Source organism: Telopea speciosissima, chromosome 7 (genome assembly GCF_018873765.1).
Source record: "Telopea speciosissima isolate NSW1024214 ecotype Mountain lineage chromosome 7, Tspe_v1, whole genome shotgun sequence".
In the NCBI taxonomy this organism is placed as follows: Eukaryota; Viridiplantae; Streptophyta; class Magnoliopsida; order Proteales; family Proteaceae; genus Telopea; species Telopea speciosissima.
Genome location: NC_057922.1, coordinates 21,684,092 through 21,702,543, shown reverse-complemented (window position 1 = coordinate 21,702,543; position 18,452 = coordinate 21,684,092). Strand labels below are relative to the sequence as shown.

Sequence of the window (18,452 nt, the reverse complement as noted above, 5' to 3'; positions counted from 1 at the left end):
AACCCATATATGAAGGGGAAAGTGAAAGCTTAACACGTACACTTCAAGTATCAGATTCGAAAGAACCCTTCACACTAATACCACTCACGAATCAGCTTAGTTGTTTGGGTCTATGTGTCTGTGTGAGGATTACGATAGAAACAAGGTTTAGTGTCGCCAAAATTACATATTTCATTTGGCAAAAATCCAAATACTCTTGTCAAAGCTGGCCCAGATCCAAGATCGGACAAGAAAGAGGAAATACAGTTCATGAACATGGGCATCCTTTCCTACCGGTCCACTTCTGATTACAGTTCCTCTTGTAGGTGAATAAGTTTGATTCCAGTTACCATTAAGGGTTTGCATCTTAATCGATTTTCAGATTCAAACCCTTAATTGATTTACGGATTCACACCCTTAATTTGAAAATCGATTAAGGGTTTTGGGTTATTTTGATTTAAAATTTGTTTAAGAAAAGATAAATTTTCTGAAATCGATTAGGGTTTGAAATCAGTCGGAGATAAGGGCACTAGGGTTGCATGAGGAAGAAGAAGAAAGAGAAGGGGGTAAATTTGTCAATTTCATTGTTTTATATTAAATAGGTGATAAGGGTAAAATGGACATTTCCAATTAAACACTAACAATAGACTAACACCGTCAGGTTTCGGGGGGTGTCAAGTAATTGTTTCACACGTTGGTAATCGTAAGCAAAATGGCCATAGTATAGGGGGTGTCCCAGTAATTTTCTCTATAAATTTATACGATTTCTTATTCGACTTGAAAATAGGTTATTTGGTTTGATTTAACAGTTTTAGGCATGAAATCGAAACCAAAGTTGAACAGATTTACTTCAATTCAATGTTAAACGATCGATTTTGATTTTCGGGCCTAAATTGACAACCTTACGTGAGGGTTCGTTCTATTGGGAGCCCTAATGTCTACCGAGTCTTGCAACTTAGTTCGGGCAAGTGACTCGGTGTGTTGGCACTAGCCCAACTTTGAACGTGCCAAATTGTAAACCCTATCCCCCCAATCCCAACGAGTTCAGATCACATTCTCATACATCTTTAAGCACATAGATGGAATCCACCCACTCTCTTGGATTCCATTTGTGCACTTACGAGAATGTGATCCGGCCTCAACCCCTACTTAATCTTGGGCTGAAATTTCCCCAACTCTGGCTAGCCTCCATTTCCTATGAATTCGAAATCCCCACTTGCATGCAATAATGGTACCAGCTTGGTGGAAGTTTGGCCTTTAAAATCCTACCATAGTCCATGGTTAGTAAGTTTCAACGACAACAAAATGGGTACGGATACATACAACAATTAAACTTGATTCAACATATGATCTATATTTGAACACCTCAAACTAAAAACCACGAATAAAAGCTAGACTATTGGTTTAAAATAAGGGATTATATAGGTTTTCTTTGGATGTATTTCTATTTCAATTTTATATTGATTTTTTTAAATGAGTTACACATAGTTTTTCGATCGATTAATTTAAATTGTCTGGTTTCATCAATTGAAAATATTTATAGAATGCAAAATCCATTTGTGGTTCAATTGTAATAATAAAAATAAAGTTAATAATAATAATAATAATAATTATTATTATTATTATAATGTACCACCCTGCGTTGGTACATTATTATTACAAGTTGGAGAGAGATGGGAAGCTCATGGGTAGAAGAGGATGATGTAGCGGGCAACGACGGTAGGTTGCAGAGAGATGATCAACAATGGATCTCTGAACCGTCGGAGAAGAAAAAGGGATGGAAGATGAGATTGGAACGATGGAAGGTTGAGGAGAAGGATTTGGGTTATGTAAAATAAGGGTAAAGCTACACTAATAAAGAGTAATATGATCATTTATGAACTTTTTGCTTCAACTTAACGGACTAGGTTTATTTGTAAGCCCCAACATAGTCCAGGGGAGGTACATGTAATTGTTCAAACAATAAGAGTTACTTGTAATTGACCAAACTACAAGGGTGGTACATGTAATTTGCTCTAATAATAATAAAAGTTTGGATAAATTACACGTCACCCTTGATTTTCAAACGAAACTCAAATCACCCTTGATTTTTGAAAATACTCAAATCATCCCCTGTATTAGACCCCAATATGACAAATTAGTCCCTACCGTTAGTTTTATGCTGTTAAGTGATGATGTCAGCCAATTAATAAATTTGAATCCCTAAACTATCATTGACATCCAAACATAGATTTTGAAGGATAGTATTGTAAATTTAATTCTAATGATTTAGTACAAGGGTAAAATAGTCCTTTCACACCAACAACTAACAGCAGACTAACACCGTTCCTGTAGAGGGGGACGGATGAGTATTTTCAAGAACCAGGGGTGATTTAAGTTTCTTTTGAAAATCAGGGGGTAATATGTAATTTACCTTAAAGGTTTTATTATTATAGCAAATTACATGTAATTGGAGCAAACTACAAGGTGGCCGTGTATACAAATTTTTTTTTTTGGAATTGGAGAGCCTTAATAGGAGGGGGGGGGGGGGATAGGCCCCAAGGTGGTTTGAACTCATCACATCTTATTTGAGGAGTTGGTCTTTTGCCAATTGAGCTGACCCCTCGGGGTCGTTTATACAATTTTTGATTCAACTTAACAGACTGGATTTATTTGTAAGCTCCACCATAGTCCAAGAGAAGTACATGTAATTATTCAAACAATGAGAGTTCCTTGTAATTGGACCAAACTACAAGGGTGGTACATATAATTTGCTCTAATAATACTGAAGGTTTTATTCCTGACACCAGTACACGGAGTATAATGCTTTAATAAAGTTTTTAGGCTTTTAGCATTGTTATTATTAAAAAAAAAGAAAAAGAAATTAGGAAAAAGATTGCTAGGCTGTGTGACACTTGTGTCCATACACAACTTGAGCGTCCAATTCTTCTTCAACCATCCATCCAATGGTTGGGAGGACTTGGACACGCACTCTAAAACTTATCAACACCTTTGTGTCAAAGTACTCCCCGCCGTTAAATTGGTGGCTAGAAAAGACTTAGACTGGGCGGATTTTTTTTCCTCCACACGAAGGACGAAATGGTTAAACTCCATAAAATGAAAAATCCTATACCTACTGAATATTGGATGCCCAACATGCACGCTGGTGCAGGGTCACACAGCCTTGCAGCGATTCCCATCCCATAAAGATTTTTTTATTTTTTTTTCTTTTTCTTTCTTGCCCTCTACTCACCCCGTCGAACCCAATGGTCTCAAGTATTTAACTCTGATTTTCCCTTTGAAGGGTGTTATCTTTCTTACACGGTGCCTTATCCAGTTTTCATCGCTCCCGCAAAACCCTGCAATAGAGACACTCAAAAGCACCAGACAAGAGCTTAGAGCCTCCATTAATGGCGATCTGAAATCTATCCAAATCCACTTAGACCCAGTGTAGAGAAATGGGTTTTCAAATGCTCACTTACGTATCACTGCAGAAGGATTCTGTACCTCTGTTCCTTCCGTCAATGGAGCTCTCTTCCCCTTTCAGACATCTCTCAAAACCATTGTCTGCTTCTTCGTCTGATATCTCTTTTTCTTCCTCATTGTCTGCTTTTCCTATCCAAAGCCACTTCAAGTACTGTAAATTCAGAGAACCAAAGTCTCGGGATTTCCGTATTTTTTCTGTAACCGTCGATCCCCAAGAGCTCCCCAGAAGCAGCCCCCAGAGGCTCCTTAGAGAGCTTGCAGAGCGTAAAAAGGTCATCTCTCCGAAGAAAAAGATCCCTCCGAGAAGATTCATCCTTAAACCCCCTCTAGATGATTCCAGATTGGCCGAAAGATTCCTCAACAGCCCTCAATTGTCACTCAAAGCGTTCCCTCTGTTGAGCTCTTGCTTGCCTTCTTCTCGACTCAACAATGCCGACAAGACGTGGATTGATGAGTACCTACTCGAAGCCAAGCAAGCTCTGGGTTACCCCCTCGAGCCTTCTGATCGATTTGGCGACGACAATCCGGCAAAACAGTTCGATACCTTGTTGTACTTGGCTTTCCAGCATCCTTCGTGCGAGAGAACGAATGCTAGGCATGTCCGGTCGGGCCATTCGAGGTTGTTGTTTATAGGGCAATACGTGCTTGAGTTGGCATTGGCTGAGTTCTTCTTGCAGAGGTATCCGAGAGAGTCGCCCGGTCCAATGAGAGAGAGAGTGTTTGGTTTGATTGGGAAGCGGAATCTACCCAAGTGGATCAAAGCTGCTGGGTTGCAGAATCTGATCTTTCCGTTTGATGAGATGGATAAGTTGGTTCGGAAGGAGAGAGAGCCTCCCGTGAAGTAAGTATGCTTTTGTTTGTTTATATTTGAAAGCAGTGACAAGTATACTCATTCTTGAAAAAGCTATATGAAAGAGTTTGTTCTCATTTCCCAAAACAAGTCATTCTTCAGCACTTGCTGCAATAAAAAAAAAGTTCACTTTTTATTAATTTATGTGAAAAGTAAAGTGGCCATTTTGGATACATTCTTATTGTGTGAGAGGAATTAGAACTCTTATGGTTCCCGTCAATTTTCTGATATCAGAAAGAGGAGGCGTGGCAGAACATTAAAATGGAAGTTAAAGAAGAAACAATTATTGATATGCATCAAACCTAAAGAGGAAACAGATAAACTGATCTCAAAAAGTATAGGAATACCAGAAAATTCTCTGTAAAGAACCAGAATCAAGTGGAGAGGAGCTGTGGGTTTATGACCTATTCAATATCAGCTGTAATGGAAAAAATAGATTCTGAGACTTTAATGCTGATAGTGAAAACAAGAAGAGTAATTTGAAAAAGAAAGTTGCCACTTGGAATCCACCTTAGTCTGTGAGGAATCCTCCTCAAACAAAAAACCATGAATCCACCTGGTTTTGTAGAAACCAGAGAGCATTCCGTAAGTTCAAGGAGCCTCTCTCTAGGGGTTTATAGTCACCTCTAAATATAGTTAAAGGTCCTTGGGCTAAACTTCTGTTACAATGCAACAGTTAGCATCACCAATGAAAGGAGACGGGTTTTTGATGTGTGAAAGGGGGGCAGGAGTGGGGTCCTGGCAACTTTATAGATGTTAGTAAGAAAATATTGGTTGACATATGTTGTGGATAGGGTGACTTGATTAAATTTTATTTTGAGACTAATCTATGCAAGGGTTAGAGGGGTGAAAGAAGCAAGTAGCAGATGGATTACGGACCTAAGAGTGTTGGTTGATTCAACATATGCACTAGGCTTTGTTCACAAAAAAAATTCCTTGCCGATGGTGCTCCTTAATTTGAGGTCTGCATTGGAGAGACTAACCTCACTTTTTTTTAAAATATTACATCAGAATTTGTTTCAGAGAAATCAACCAAGCTGCTGACTTTTTGTCCAATCTTGGCCAAGGTGTAAATGAATTACCAATGGGACCTACAGAGCTCCCTGGTGACCTGGTTAGGATGTTATTAGAGATGCCAGGGATGCTGAGATTGCTCGGTTGTAAGTCTTGTATAGCTTATCTAGTCCTTTAATTCATATTTTTCCATTCCATAAAGGAGTTTGAGAGATTGTCTGCAGGCTCTGAGTTCAATTAAAACAATCCAAACTTACCTAATCGATTGAAAGAATTGATTGCTGCAACTGTAGAGATCCCCCTAGTAAATATGAGAGAGACATGGAGCACTAGGAGTCCACCTAGTAAACAAGGAATCCATAGATGAGAACATACACTGTTGCTTAGCTGAAAATTCAATTGTCTTACAGGCATAATGGGCCAGATTAATTTCTTTTTATAGGCTTTGGAGTACTTCTGTTCCCACTTACCACTCACTTAGGACATCCAATTTCTATTAGAAATCTACAAGACAAATCAAGAAACTGAATAAGACTTAAGAAAGACAAATATATTGCACCAACTGGCCTAAAACAACTCTAGTTGTGAATCGTATTGAATTAGGATTGCTTGTGATTAAAAGAAAGAAAAAAGTACAGAAAGAAACTAAGAAATAAGAAAAGAAAGAAACTAAAAACCAAATACCAACATGATTTCTAAACCAACTTGGACTGACCAGGAGTTAAAATTAAGGAAAGAAAAACAGAAAGTGGTGCCCACGTCTTAGATATAAGAAAGGTTAGCGTGGCGGAACTCAGAAGTTAAAGATGCCTTAAGAAAGATGAAAGCAAGCAAGACACCAGGCCAGATGAGATTCCAATAGAAGTGTGGAATATCCTAGGAGGCTGTGGGGTGTATTGGCTAACCAATTTGTTTAACAGGATTATGGACACTAGGAGGATGCCAGATGAATGGAGGAGAAGCATTGTAGTCCTGATCTACAAAAATAAAGGTGATATCCAAAGCTGCAATATCTATAAGCTAATCAGCCACACTATGAAACTTTGGGAGAAGCTTATTGAAGCCCGCTTGAGAAGAGAGACTCATATTTTGGTGAACCAATTTGGCTTTATATCAGGTAGATCCATGACAAAAGCTATCTACTTATTGAGGAGACTAATGGAAAGATATAGAGATAGCAAGAATGACCTATATATGGTCTTTATTGACCTGGAAAAAGCCTATGACAGAGTCCCTAGAGATTTAATCCGGTATGTTCTACTGAAGAAAGGGGTGTTGAGTAAATATGTGGATGTAATTAAAGATATGTATGAGGGGGTGGTGACTAGTGTGAGATCTGTGGGAGGTCAGGGCAAGGAATTCCCAATTACGATTGGGTTACATCAGGGATCAGCCTTAAGCCCTTATCTATTTGCGCTATGGTGGGTCGGAAACATACTAGTTGTTAAGTACTTATCACACTTTCGGATATGCTCAGTATTGCATATGTCAGACATAGCTAAAATAGATAGTCAATGTCTGCTACATTAAAGATGTCGCTTATGCTCATGTCCTCTATTGGTCCAATAACATATGCAATAGAAGTATTGAACTAATCTTATTGAGACCATAACATGGACTTCCAGTTTGAGAATGAAGCTTCTGATAGGTTCCCTTTGGAAATCTTTTGGGATTAATGTCAATCATCATCATATCTCTGAATTTAGGGTCATGTTGTGAATTAATGATTAATAAGAGATTTGCATAGTTTATAGCTAAAGCTTTGTCTGCAAATGTAGATTGGTTTCAGTAATTCATCTGCGTTAATACTTGGATAAAAATTTACCAATAGTGTTGAAAACTTGCCTATCCTATTTCTTTAACTCTTCCCCTCCTTTGGAGGATGCTTTTCCCTTGGCTTTATGAATTAAATATGAAAGTAATACAGTTACCCCTTTTAGTACCTTATGTATGGGTGCATTAGGTTTTTATATGTTTTTTTTTATAAGTTAATATTTAAACCTTGAAAACTAGGTTGACTTGATCTTGTAATGTTTGGCATGGAAGGTCTTACTTTTCATACTGCTTGTGATGCGTACAGGTCTGTCTTCTGGGCTCTGTTTGGGGCAATATATCTCTGTTTTGGCATGCCAGAAGTATATCGTGTTCTTTTTGAGGTATTTGGAATGGACCCTGAAGATGAGAGCTGCCAGCCAAAATTAAGGAGACAACTTGAAGATATTGATTATGCTTCTGTGGAATTTGAAAACAGAAAGCTCAGTTGGCAAGATGTTGCTTCCTATAAGGCAAGTACCGTAGGTTTGCTTTGTCATATTTTTTTTTTAATGTTCCATGGAACTTGGAATATTTCTATCTGATTTTACCCATGGACCATGTTCTAGAATACTATTATACTTGAGTCTTCGATCATCATATTGTTTCAATGCAGCATTAACAAGATGCTTAAGCTTAAAATGCGAGCTAACTAGGATTTTTTACTATGAAGTGAGAAATTTTTAGTCTAGGAAAAAAGGTTCCTACACGTTCATGGTAGGAACCTTTCTTACACACCCAATTTAAATATTGCCACGTCAACAAATGATGTGGCTATTTTGACCTCATGGTCTGAATTTGCCGCATGTCAAATTTCAAAGCCTAATAACAATCAAATACCCTTCCATCTATGGGCATTCGTACCCATGTATGTTCATGCATGCCTACGGTACTCCAACCGCTATTGTGCACTCTTCCATGGCCCTTGATTTTCAAAGCTCTGTTTTGCCAAATGGCAAACTTTGTTTGGGCTGAAACTTGACATGTGAGCAGTGGTCCTAGGAGTCTACCTGTCAACGTAATTTGCGGCCCATTTGATATGCGACATTGTAGTTAGTATTTAAAGTTTGCGTGTGCCGTGTAGGAACTGGCTCCCGTTAGTCTAATGAATCCCCCCCCCTTTTGGAATAAACAGTAGAAATAAGATTACTTGGGGGAAAAATGTAAACAGTGATGATAAAATTTTCTGTGAAATAATAAAGGTTGAGGTTGGACAGTGCTAATACCCTTATCCACCTGAAGTTCTTAGAATACAGTGGCTGGTAGCCTTATTGTAGGAAATGGTTAGAAATCTGGGACTCTTATACTAACAATTCATTCCCTTGCAGCCTCCAGAAGATGCACTTTTTGCACACCCAAGGCTTTTCAGGGCATGTGTTCCACCAGGCATGCATCGGTTCCGAGGGAATATTTGGGATTTTGATAGCAGACCTAAAGTTATGCAAACCCTGGGATATCCGTTGCAAGTGACTGACAGGATTCCAGAAATAACTGAGGCCAGGAACATTGAACTTGGACTTGGGCTTCAGGTATCCTTCTAAGTTCTTGATTCTTATCACTGATTTTTTAGAATGTAAATTGCAGATTGACCTTTTGGGTGGATGACAAATTTTGTATGAAGAAAGGAAGATATAATATGTATGGTACAAGCACTGGAATTCAGGGCCCTAGATGGGGACGAAGCCACGGTCTGGGCAGAGGCAGGCAGGCTATGGCCCCATCAAAGCTTCTGAAACCCCTTTGAACTTAAGTTGGATAGGAGGGGCTATGGCATGTGGTGGGCAATATGGCGTGCCAACTGCTTGCCCTTGATGTGTCAACTCAGCGTATCATGCTCATGCTTCCTTATCAATGAAATAAACAAATAAATCATGCCTTCTATTCTAGATTGTGTACAGCTTCACCTTTTGGGTGATGCAACCTTGATATAGCCACTTACAGTCACCAGACTCACCATCATATTAAAATTTTCTGTTCCTTTGGACTTGATAAAATAAGGGGTCCATATCTTTGAATCAAGGTAAATAATGATTTTAACCATTTGATTTAGGCATTACTTGATACATACAAGGCAAGGAGAAGAGATAAAACAGGGTTGAAGATAAAGAGATACAATAGGGATAAGGGGTTGGCTTTACAAACGAAGCCATGACGTCTAGGCTTATTAGGAGGTAGCCGACTTCTTTTCTCCAGAGAGAAATTGTAGGAACCCAAGCAATCAAAGTCTATCCCATACTCCTGTCTTTCCCATTAAATAAGATAGGATATTAGTTACAAAATAGTTACAACCTCTTACTCCACGCACTCTACTTTCCTACTAATTTCTAATAACTGATGAAGACTCCTAACCACGTACTATTAACTAATAATAATAACACATAATAATTTAAAACATAACTATCCCCGCCATCCATGTAACTATGCACGTAACAACTCCTTCCCTCTTAAATTGTGGTCTTATCCTCAAGGCCAAGTGTTGGAAAGGATACATCATTCCTTCGAGATCTTCCCAAATGGCTTCGGCAGGGGAAAACCCTTGCCAATGGATAAGAATCTGCTTGTGCCACTTACTTGTCCGCTGGTCTAAGATTGCTTGTGGCTGAGGATGCAATGTTCCATCGGACTCTTGTATGGCTGGCAAGTCTTCTTGGATGTGTTATTCGCTGCCTATCTTCTTCTTTAGTGAGACATGAAACAGAGGATTGATGCGGGTATCTGATGGTAGGGCCATGCCTGGTGCTCTGATACCAGATTATACGTACGAGGCAAGGAGAAGAGTTAAAATAGGGGAAGAGATAAAATAGGGTTGGACACAAAGAGATAAAATAGGGATAAGGGGTTGGCTTTACAGACGAAGCCTTGACGTCTAGGCTTATTAGGAGGTAGCCGGCCTCTTTTCTCCAGAGAGAAATTGTAGGAACCCAAGCAATCAAAGTCTATCCCATACTCCTTGGTCCTTCCTATTAAATAGGATAGGATATTAGTTACAAAATAGTTACAACCTCTTACTCCACGCACGTCACTTTCCTACTAACTCCGAGCTCAAACATTAAGAGTTATGTTACCTTAGTAGTTAAGGATTGGGTTAGGCCTTTCCTATTTAGTGTTTGAGTTTTCTATATTAATTTGTAAGGGGTTACAGCCTTGTACACGAATTTGATTAATGAGATTGGAAAAAAAAAACATAGCTTTGTACTTTGCTCTGTGAGAGAGTATGGTGAGATGCCATTGGTGAGAGACCAAAATACAGTGAGAGGCCGTGGGTGAGAGACCCGAGTTTGAGAGAGACTACCCTATCTTCTTCTTCTTCCCGTCTTCGATTTCTTGTTTTTTATTTTATTGTTCTGAAATTTTCTGCAAAGAACCGATCAAAGTATTTACTGTTGCTGGATCTGAAGTTTGTGATCCTCTTGTGGACTGGTCTATATTATTACACCCATATAAAATAAACCTAAAGATTCTACCAGCCCCCTTTAGACCAGAAATCTGGGTTGTCCCGGTTACGTATCAGCTTAGGTTTCCAAAGGGTCATTCCGGTCCAGCCAAGCCAAGGCAACTGCATCAGTTATCTTTCATCATATGGGCCTGAATTAAAACACAGCCTATAACAGAGCCTATTGTGGGCTAATGAATCACTTAAGCGTGGCCCTGATTTTAGCCAAACCGCAGGAGCAATTTCTTGGACCAGTCCAAACCCATTGGGGAGCTCAGATGGGGATGAACCGGGGTCCAATTGATTTTTGGGTTCAATAGGATATTTTTTAGGGTTTTAATTAGTTGGGTTTATCTTTTCTGTTTTAATTTTAATAGGCTAAGTATTGAAAGAGTTTGAGTCCAAGTTAGAGTCTTGTTTTACTTTTAATTAAGGATTAGGATTATGTGGTCTAGTTAGGAGTCATAAATTTCATATTTAAATACAAGTTTGTAACCCTTGTTTTATTCAGATTTGCTGAATTGATTTAATTGAAGTGTTTATGGTACCGGTGTGGTGCGATAGCAATGGTTGTGTGACCTTCTCTCTCTCTCCTCTTCACTTCCCAGCAACTATTCTCTGTTCTTCTCTTTCTCCTCTTCTTTTATTTATATTTCTTTAAATACCTATGCTGTTACTCTGTTTCTGGCGGTAGCATCAGCCCTATATTATTGGGTTGATCCCCGTGTGTTGTCTTCTCCCACCTGAACTTTGGTTCCTTGGTATCTATCTTTAGAGTGATTTACATGGTCTGTATGAATCAAATCTGCAAACCAGGTTGCTTCAAAACCATTACCAGACTCAGTTTCAGTCATTAAACTATATTATTTTGCTTGATCTTTTAGATTCTGGTTGAATCGATTCCATAACCCTACAGGTTAGATATCCCTGCCTGAAATTTCGAGTGGATTGGATAGCCATTGGCAAAGATTCCTCACTTGAATCCAGTTTGGATTCTCTGCTGGTTTTGCACGATACTAGGAAGAAGCTAACTTAATGTTTCCCCTTTCTTCGATCCTAAATCTTATCTCTTATTCCTGATATTACACTCCATTTTCTTTCTTATTTCTATCATGTCTTTTAAATTCTTTCAATTCCTAGTTTACCCGTCACCTCACACGTTACACCCCATTACCTTGTGTTCTTTCCCCCCCCCCCCTCATAACTTGGTTCTACTAAATTACAGCATTGCCCCTTTATCTTGTATTTGAGTTTTCTAATAGATTGGGTGGGCTCTTAAGCGATCTGAGTTGGTTTTTGAACCCGGGATCCATGTCACTTATCCTGAAGCTCCTGAATCCAAAAAGTTTCAGAAAAGTTCTGAGTATGGAGAATTGTTGAATTGCTGGATATATATATAGAGAGAGGAATAGAGATCAAAGATGAAAGAGAGTCTAATATTGCCATATTTTCCTTGTATTCAAATTGCAATGAACTTCTTCTCAAGCATAAATGTTGTCTGGTGATGCAATGGCATGTCATAAGTTGTCTGTAACACCCAGAGTAAACTTATGTTAGGATCATTAGATGAATGATACCACTTGATATGAAAGTATATTATCTAAGAATCCAAGTATGAGGTGCTAATTGATATTTGTTGCAGTTCTTTAGATCAATAGTATTGGTCTTCCTCTATTTCACAAGAGGAAAAAGAGAAGATAGACATATCGTTGATAGATGCATTGATTTTTCTTTGATGTTTAGGTCAAATTAATATTTCATGTTCATGGAGAATTTTAGAATCTACAGGAATGCATCCTTAAATGCTTGAATTTTAGAATCTAAAGGAGTTCATCCTCAAATGTTTTGTTTTATGAATGCAGCTGTGTTTCTTGCACCCATCAAAATACAAGTACGGGCATCCTCGGTTTTGTTTTGAGCGACTGGAATATGTTGGCCAAAAGATCCAAGTAATTTTTCTCATCATTTTGCACTTATACCTGTTGATTACATGTTGGAATATGCTACCAAGCAAATCTGAGAACTGGATTGCTAATTAAATGGTTTCAAGTAGCCCCTTTTTACATTTGCTTGGGTTCTTTTGTTATTTTTTACTATTGAAAAATCATATATCATAATATTATGTGAACTGTTCATGGTCACCTTTACTTTAGAACAGGTTGACTTTTAGTAGTGTATTTGCCTAAGTTCTGTCCACCTGTGTGCTTTCTAGGGCTTTGCACTTGGGTTATATTCATCCATTGAGCTGACAACTGTTCCTGCACCTTGATTTGGAATTCAGTCGGTGAATCCTCATATACAATCTTCTCGAACCCAGAACTTGGGTTTGGTTCGTCAAGAATGTAAGCCTCTGTTCCCAAGTAAAAACCATGAAACAGGAAAATCTTCATTTAAATTCGGTATAAAAAAGTAGAAATTTTCTTGGAAGTTTCCCTTTACTTGGTTTTGACCTGGAAACAAACAGAGCCTAGATAGTAAATGCACTGCAGATGACAGTCTCCATAAAAGAAATATATTAGTTTAATGAACTATTGACTGGAAATGCCAGTTTCTCAATTTGAATTTCCTTGCAAGTAAACATTATATTTCCTGAAATCCTCCATTGACAGTATGGGGCCTATGGGCTGACTGTTACTAATTCAATGTTACACAACCACCACCATTCCTTGCTGTACTTATGATTTGAATAGTGTTGATCCCATACTTAAAATGGTTCACAGTTCAGTATAGTCTTCATGCTCCTGTAATTTGCATGTGGAACTGGTTGCTTTTTGTTTTTCCCCCTTAAAATGTTGGATAAAAAATTGATTTCCAATTGTCTTTGTGGAGGGGGGGGGGGGAGGAATAAAAAAAAGAACAGTACGGCAACGAAATCATTAAAGGACCAAACAAAAAATCTGAAATGACAAACAAACAATGCAACCAACAACATAAAACTAGCTATGGTGGGATTGAGTAGTCTCCATTATATGGTTCATCTCTCCTTGCTCCGGCCTTCGCAAGTTCATCAGCTATGGGGTTGCAGTCTTTGGAAACCAGTAGAATGAGGTATTCATGGTCGTTGCTAGCATCACCCTTGTCCATCTTATGAGGTTTGAAAGTCTACAAGGATGCCTCATTCCAGCCAACATCCCATCTAGTGACAACCTTAAAATCTCCCCCTACCAGCCTGACTCACCATAGAGCTTTTGACCAAATCCAAACCCATTAAGAAGGCTCTTATCTCTAGTTCTGTCGAATGTATTGCCAATGGGGCCTGCATAAGAAATGAAACTTGGCTCTACTGTCCTAGATAATTCCTCCTATTCCAGCAGGGTCGGTGTTATAGAGAGAACTGCCATCAATGTTTAGTTTGAAGTTTCCATCAATCGGGGGGATTCCATTCCTTCACAATGGATAATCTGGTAGTTCTTGAATATATAATTTTTTTTCAATTTAAAATTTTCATAGACCTTTTAAAATGGTTGCTTTATTTATTTATTAATTATTTTTCAGTACTTGATTTGTATTTTCCTGGTGTATTAGAACCAATCTATTCTTATATTTCATTGCACAACTGTGAGGCACATGTACTGTCTGATTTGGCTCTCGCTCAACTAACCAACCAGCAAAATTGATGGAACCGAATTGAATCAGAAAAATAAAGTAAAACGATAAAAATAAAAACAGAAAAAGAAGAAAAACAACAACAACCACCCAGCCTTATCCCAACTAAATGAGGTCGACTACATGGATCCTTGCAAAACAAAGTAGGGAAAATTGAGGTCCAGAAAAGGGAAATGAAAGTCAGAGGAATGAAGAATAAAAATGAAGAAATGAGAGAAGTGAGAAATGGGAAATGAAAGTAAGAGGAAAGAGGTACAGCCCAGGAAGTCAGGAAAATCTCAGCTAAATGGGGTCGACAACCTGGATCCTTGCCCTCCAATAGCTTCTATCTGAGGTCATACTTGGCACAAGACCCAGACTATACATGCCATTCCTCACAACCTCTTCTATGGTCATTTTAGGCCTGCCCCTAGCTCTTTTAGCTCCTTCAATCGGGATCAGATCACTCCTCCTTACTGGGGTGTCCCCAGGCCTCTTTGAACATGGCCATACCACTTCGAACGACATTCTCGGAGCTTGTCACTGATCAGGGCAACTCCCAAATCAGCCCTAATATGTTCATTCCTTACTTTATCCTTCCTAGTTTTGCCGCACATCCATCTTAAGAAGCAAAATATCCATTACATCCATGATTTCAACTCACACATGTCAATTTAGTACTATAATTTTCTTGATCTGCTTTGGTACCTAATTTTCCTTTTCCTGCAGGATCTTGTGATGGCTGAGAAGTTGCTCATGAAGCATCTTGATGCTCCTGGAAGATGGATACAGGAAAGGCACCGCCGTCTTCTGCTCAACAAGTTCTGTGGAAAGTCCTTGAGGGAGAAGTATCTCCACAACTTCATCATATATGGTGAGCAAGTCCAGGATTCATATGAACACAACAGAAGACTCAGGAACCCAGCTACAACTGCAGTTCAACAAGCCATCCATGGGCTCTCGTACACTGTATATGGGAAGCCAGATGTGAGGCGCCTTATGTTTGAGGTGTTTGATTTTGAGCAGATTCAGCCTAAAGCAGTATGAAGGTTGTGACAATTGGCATCTGGCAGTTAATGGTGAGAGCAAACACCCCCCCCCAATCCACTCCGGCTGTTCATTGTGGATCCAATTTACTTTGATCAACTAGAATTTCTCGATGATGTAGATTTTGTTTCTGATGTATTTGTACATATCAACATGTGATAACCAAGTGTTAGATTTGTTTGTCCAATTAAAGTCAAGGTTGAACTAGTTCACTGAAATTCAGGTTTCCACAGTGGTAATGCTGGTCTCATCCTTTGTCCCAACTCCCAATTCATGGTCTATTTATTTATTCATTTATTTCTGATGGTATTCTTGATTTGATTTTCTATATGACAATGTCTTTTATGCACAAAGACACGCATACACTCACAAAGGACAGTGATCTGAATCAACAGACACAGCACAATAATAATTGTAGTGGAAGGCTGGAAGCAACAGCAGCAAGAGCTACCAGCAGTCATAGAAATGATGTAAATAAGAACAAGAGTATCAAACTAATAGCAATATTAAAAACAACATTGCAATTGATACTAGAAAATTGCAGTGTTAAGGCTAGTTCCTAAACTACAGTTCAGTGAGGTGCTGGAACAACTAAAATCCAATCCTAGTTCTTCAATGAAAGGAAAAAAGAGAAAAATAAATGAAGTAAATCAATAGGGAATTCTTGTAACATTGAGGGGAGCCCATTCCTTTCCCCCATAGGAATGCATTGAGTCTTGTGTCTAGAAGTATCTATCCTCAACCTTTCGTCTCTCAGATTTTCGTCTTTGGTCTGTTGTGCTGTGCCCTATCTTCGCTGATTTTCGATAATCACCGCTACATTTGTGTGGGACTACTCCTGTTGATGATTGCTTCTACACTATGGATACTCAATTGCTACTCTCGTCTTCTCTAATCCTTCCATTATTTTTTTGATGAAGAATCCTTCCTTTCATTTAGTTTTCCTTCGATTGTTTTCTTTTTACGGGTTGTTAATGGTAGTGTTTTCTCTTGTCCTTCTCTTGCATCGTCTTTGAGTCCCTAAGCCCTTGGCTGGGATGAAGTTTCTAGGGTTATCCCACTGTTTGGCTGCATTTTGCTCTTGCCTACTGCTAAGTTGCATTTCATCACAGGTATTTGCAGTAAGGGTGTATTACTCCGAGCTGTTTGCTGGATTTGAGTTTGGTCAGCATGCAAGATACTGTTGGAGGCGTTAGGGTTTCGGACCCTTTGGATCATTCGTCATTCACTTCTCTGGTTGCTCCTCCAGGCCCTAAGGCCGTGATTCCGGAAGTATTGATGTCTGATCAGCTTTGCTCAAGCTGCCAGAGACCACGTTCCAGGGGTCACAAAATATCTAGCAGATCTGAGCCTTCTCAGAATCTTTCAGGGAAGGTGGTTCTTTTGCTGACCCTGATGAAAGCTGTTGGTCCTGATGGGGCTCCCTTTCAGGTTTCTTTTGACCTCGTTTAGTCAATCTGGTGGCTATTCGTTCATGGTGGGTGACTTTGAGATTAGGTATGCGAAAAGAATGGAAACCGCAAACAAACAATCATACAATGCACACAAGGATTTACGTGGTTCGGCGAGATTGCCTACGTCTACGGTGAGATGAAATTTGCTTCACTATTAATGGAGAATAGGGTTACAGCCGCTAGTCCCTACATCTCTCTCATATTGATTATAGAGAAAGAACATTCGCTACAAATTTATAGCGAAACCCTATACTAAAATACAAGACATCAAACTCCCAAGTCCCAATAGATATGTGCATGCTGTTGGACAAAGATCAATACAGTAAGCTAATAAATGATAAAATGATCCCAAGGTGAACATCTTAGATCTTTCTAGACTCTGGATCAATTCATCTTGATTCATGTGAAGGAAATAAATTATAAGGACTATATGAATTTTATGGATGGGTTGACCCATGTTTCCTTACTCACATTCCAAGTTCCATCCTTATTGGAGTTGGTCTATTGGCTAATCCAGAATTGAAAAAAAATTAAGGACTCTGAGAAGCTGCATGCCCCCAAAAAAAAAAAAAATTTGGTTGACAAAAATAGGATTTACATGGACATATTAGTATGAAATGTAACATATGATTAATTTAACCATTTTGTAGATATTCAACGGTCTAGGAATCCCAAACATTACACCTCCACATGGTAGAATTAGGTCTCCCACAAAGAAAGCCTCTTCAAATGGTCAATCTGGACAGTGAAGGAGGAATTTCCTTCATTGATGACTATCATTGTGATTGGATGAGTGTCAAGAAGAAAGAGAGGTCATTTCAGAAATATGGGGGAGGGGTAGTAATGATGACTTTAGATTAGTGCCGAACCCTTCACCGTGGGTGAATGAAAATTTTCTCTATTTTAAAGACCGGAGGCAATTTTCCTTCACCCACGGACAAAAGAATCCCTTTTCTCTTGATAGAGGGGTTCGGATGAGGTGCTGAATTGCTGAAGGTATTATCAACTTTGTACTATAGGGGATAGATCATTTATGACCCCAGATGACTATTTTTTCTTGACCCAAGATGAATGTACTTTTTCTTGACTGTGGAAGAAAACTTCTTCCAAAAACTTTTGCTGAGTTGGGATTTTCCCCTAGAATACAAAAGCTTTTTTCTTTGAAAGAGTTGTACCGCTCACATGCAACACACATGCCTAAATCTAATATTAAGGAAAGAAATTCAGAAGGAGGGGGGGTGTTAATTCCCCTTCACCCTCCAATCCATTGCTGTTCAGATTGGTCATGTGTCAAATTTTAGAGCCAAACTAATCGAATACCTCCTATGTATGACATTTCCATTGAATATCCAAATATCAATCTTCAACCACGTTTCAAAAGTTTAATTTTTTAAGGGACAACGTTCTCTATGGGGGAGAGCGTGATCCCTGCACATGTACAGGGGGCCAATGAGAATCATGGGGACAGGATTTTCACCTTTCATGGGGGCAAGGCAGTCATTGAGCTCCTTGGGCCGTGGGCGGTACACTCTCCCATAGAACTTTTCTGGTTTTTTTTTTATTTTTAAAATAACTACTTTCCATATGGCTTAAAACTTGAAATGTAAGCAAGGAGCATTGGAAGTTGGAACCTACTTGTCCTCCAAATTTGGTCGCAAGCCAACCTGTATATTTACATTCATTACCAACAATTTTGCCACATGAACAACCCTAGATGGGCTTGCACGTTAAGGCTCTTGTTAGTATCTCTAATTCAATGTATATGAATCTGAGTTTCAACTATACATTTACATCTCTACTCTTGAATGGTGAT

The 18,452-nt window shown here is 38.9% G+C and overlaps 1 protein-coding gene across 1 annotated transcript; it reads left to right on the top strand.

The window, feature by feature from the left end:
* Positions 1-3,267: 3,267 nt before the first annotated feature.
* LOC122667414 (ribonuclease III domain-containing protein RNC1, chloroplastic) lies at positions 3,268-15,260 on the top strand. The gene is made up of 5 exons (XM_043863679.1): positions 3,268-4,285; positions 7,389-7,593; positions 8,449-8,649; positions 12,416-12,502; positions 14,868-15,260. Exons 1-5 carry the CDS (start codon positions 3,417-3,419, stop codon positions 15,183-15,185), a joined length of 1,680 nt encoding a protein of 559 aa, XP_043719614.1. The 5' UTR covers positions 3,268-3,416; the 3' UTR covers positions 15,186-15,260.
* The last annotated feature ends 3,192 nt before the right edge of the window (positions 15,261-18,452 follow it).

Excerpts from the sequence above, each read along its gene's own strand:
- LOC122667414 (XM_043863679.1), top strand. The coding sequence starts at position 3,417 with ATGGGTTTTCAAATGCTCACTTACGTATCACTGCAGAAGGATTCTGTA. Across the intron at positions 4,286-7,388 it reads GAGAGAGAGCCTCCCGTGAA|GTCTGTCTTCTGGGCTCTGT; the intron begins GTAAGTATGCTT and ends TGATGCGTACAG. Across the intron at positions 12,503-14,867 it reads ATGTTGGCCAAAAGATCCAA|GATCTTGTGATGGCTGAGAA; the intron begins GTAATTTTTCTC and ends CTTTTCCTGCAG.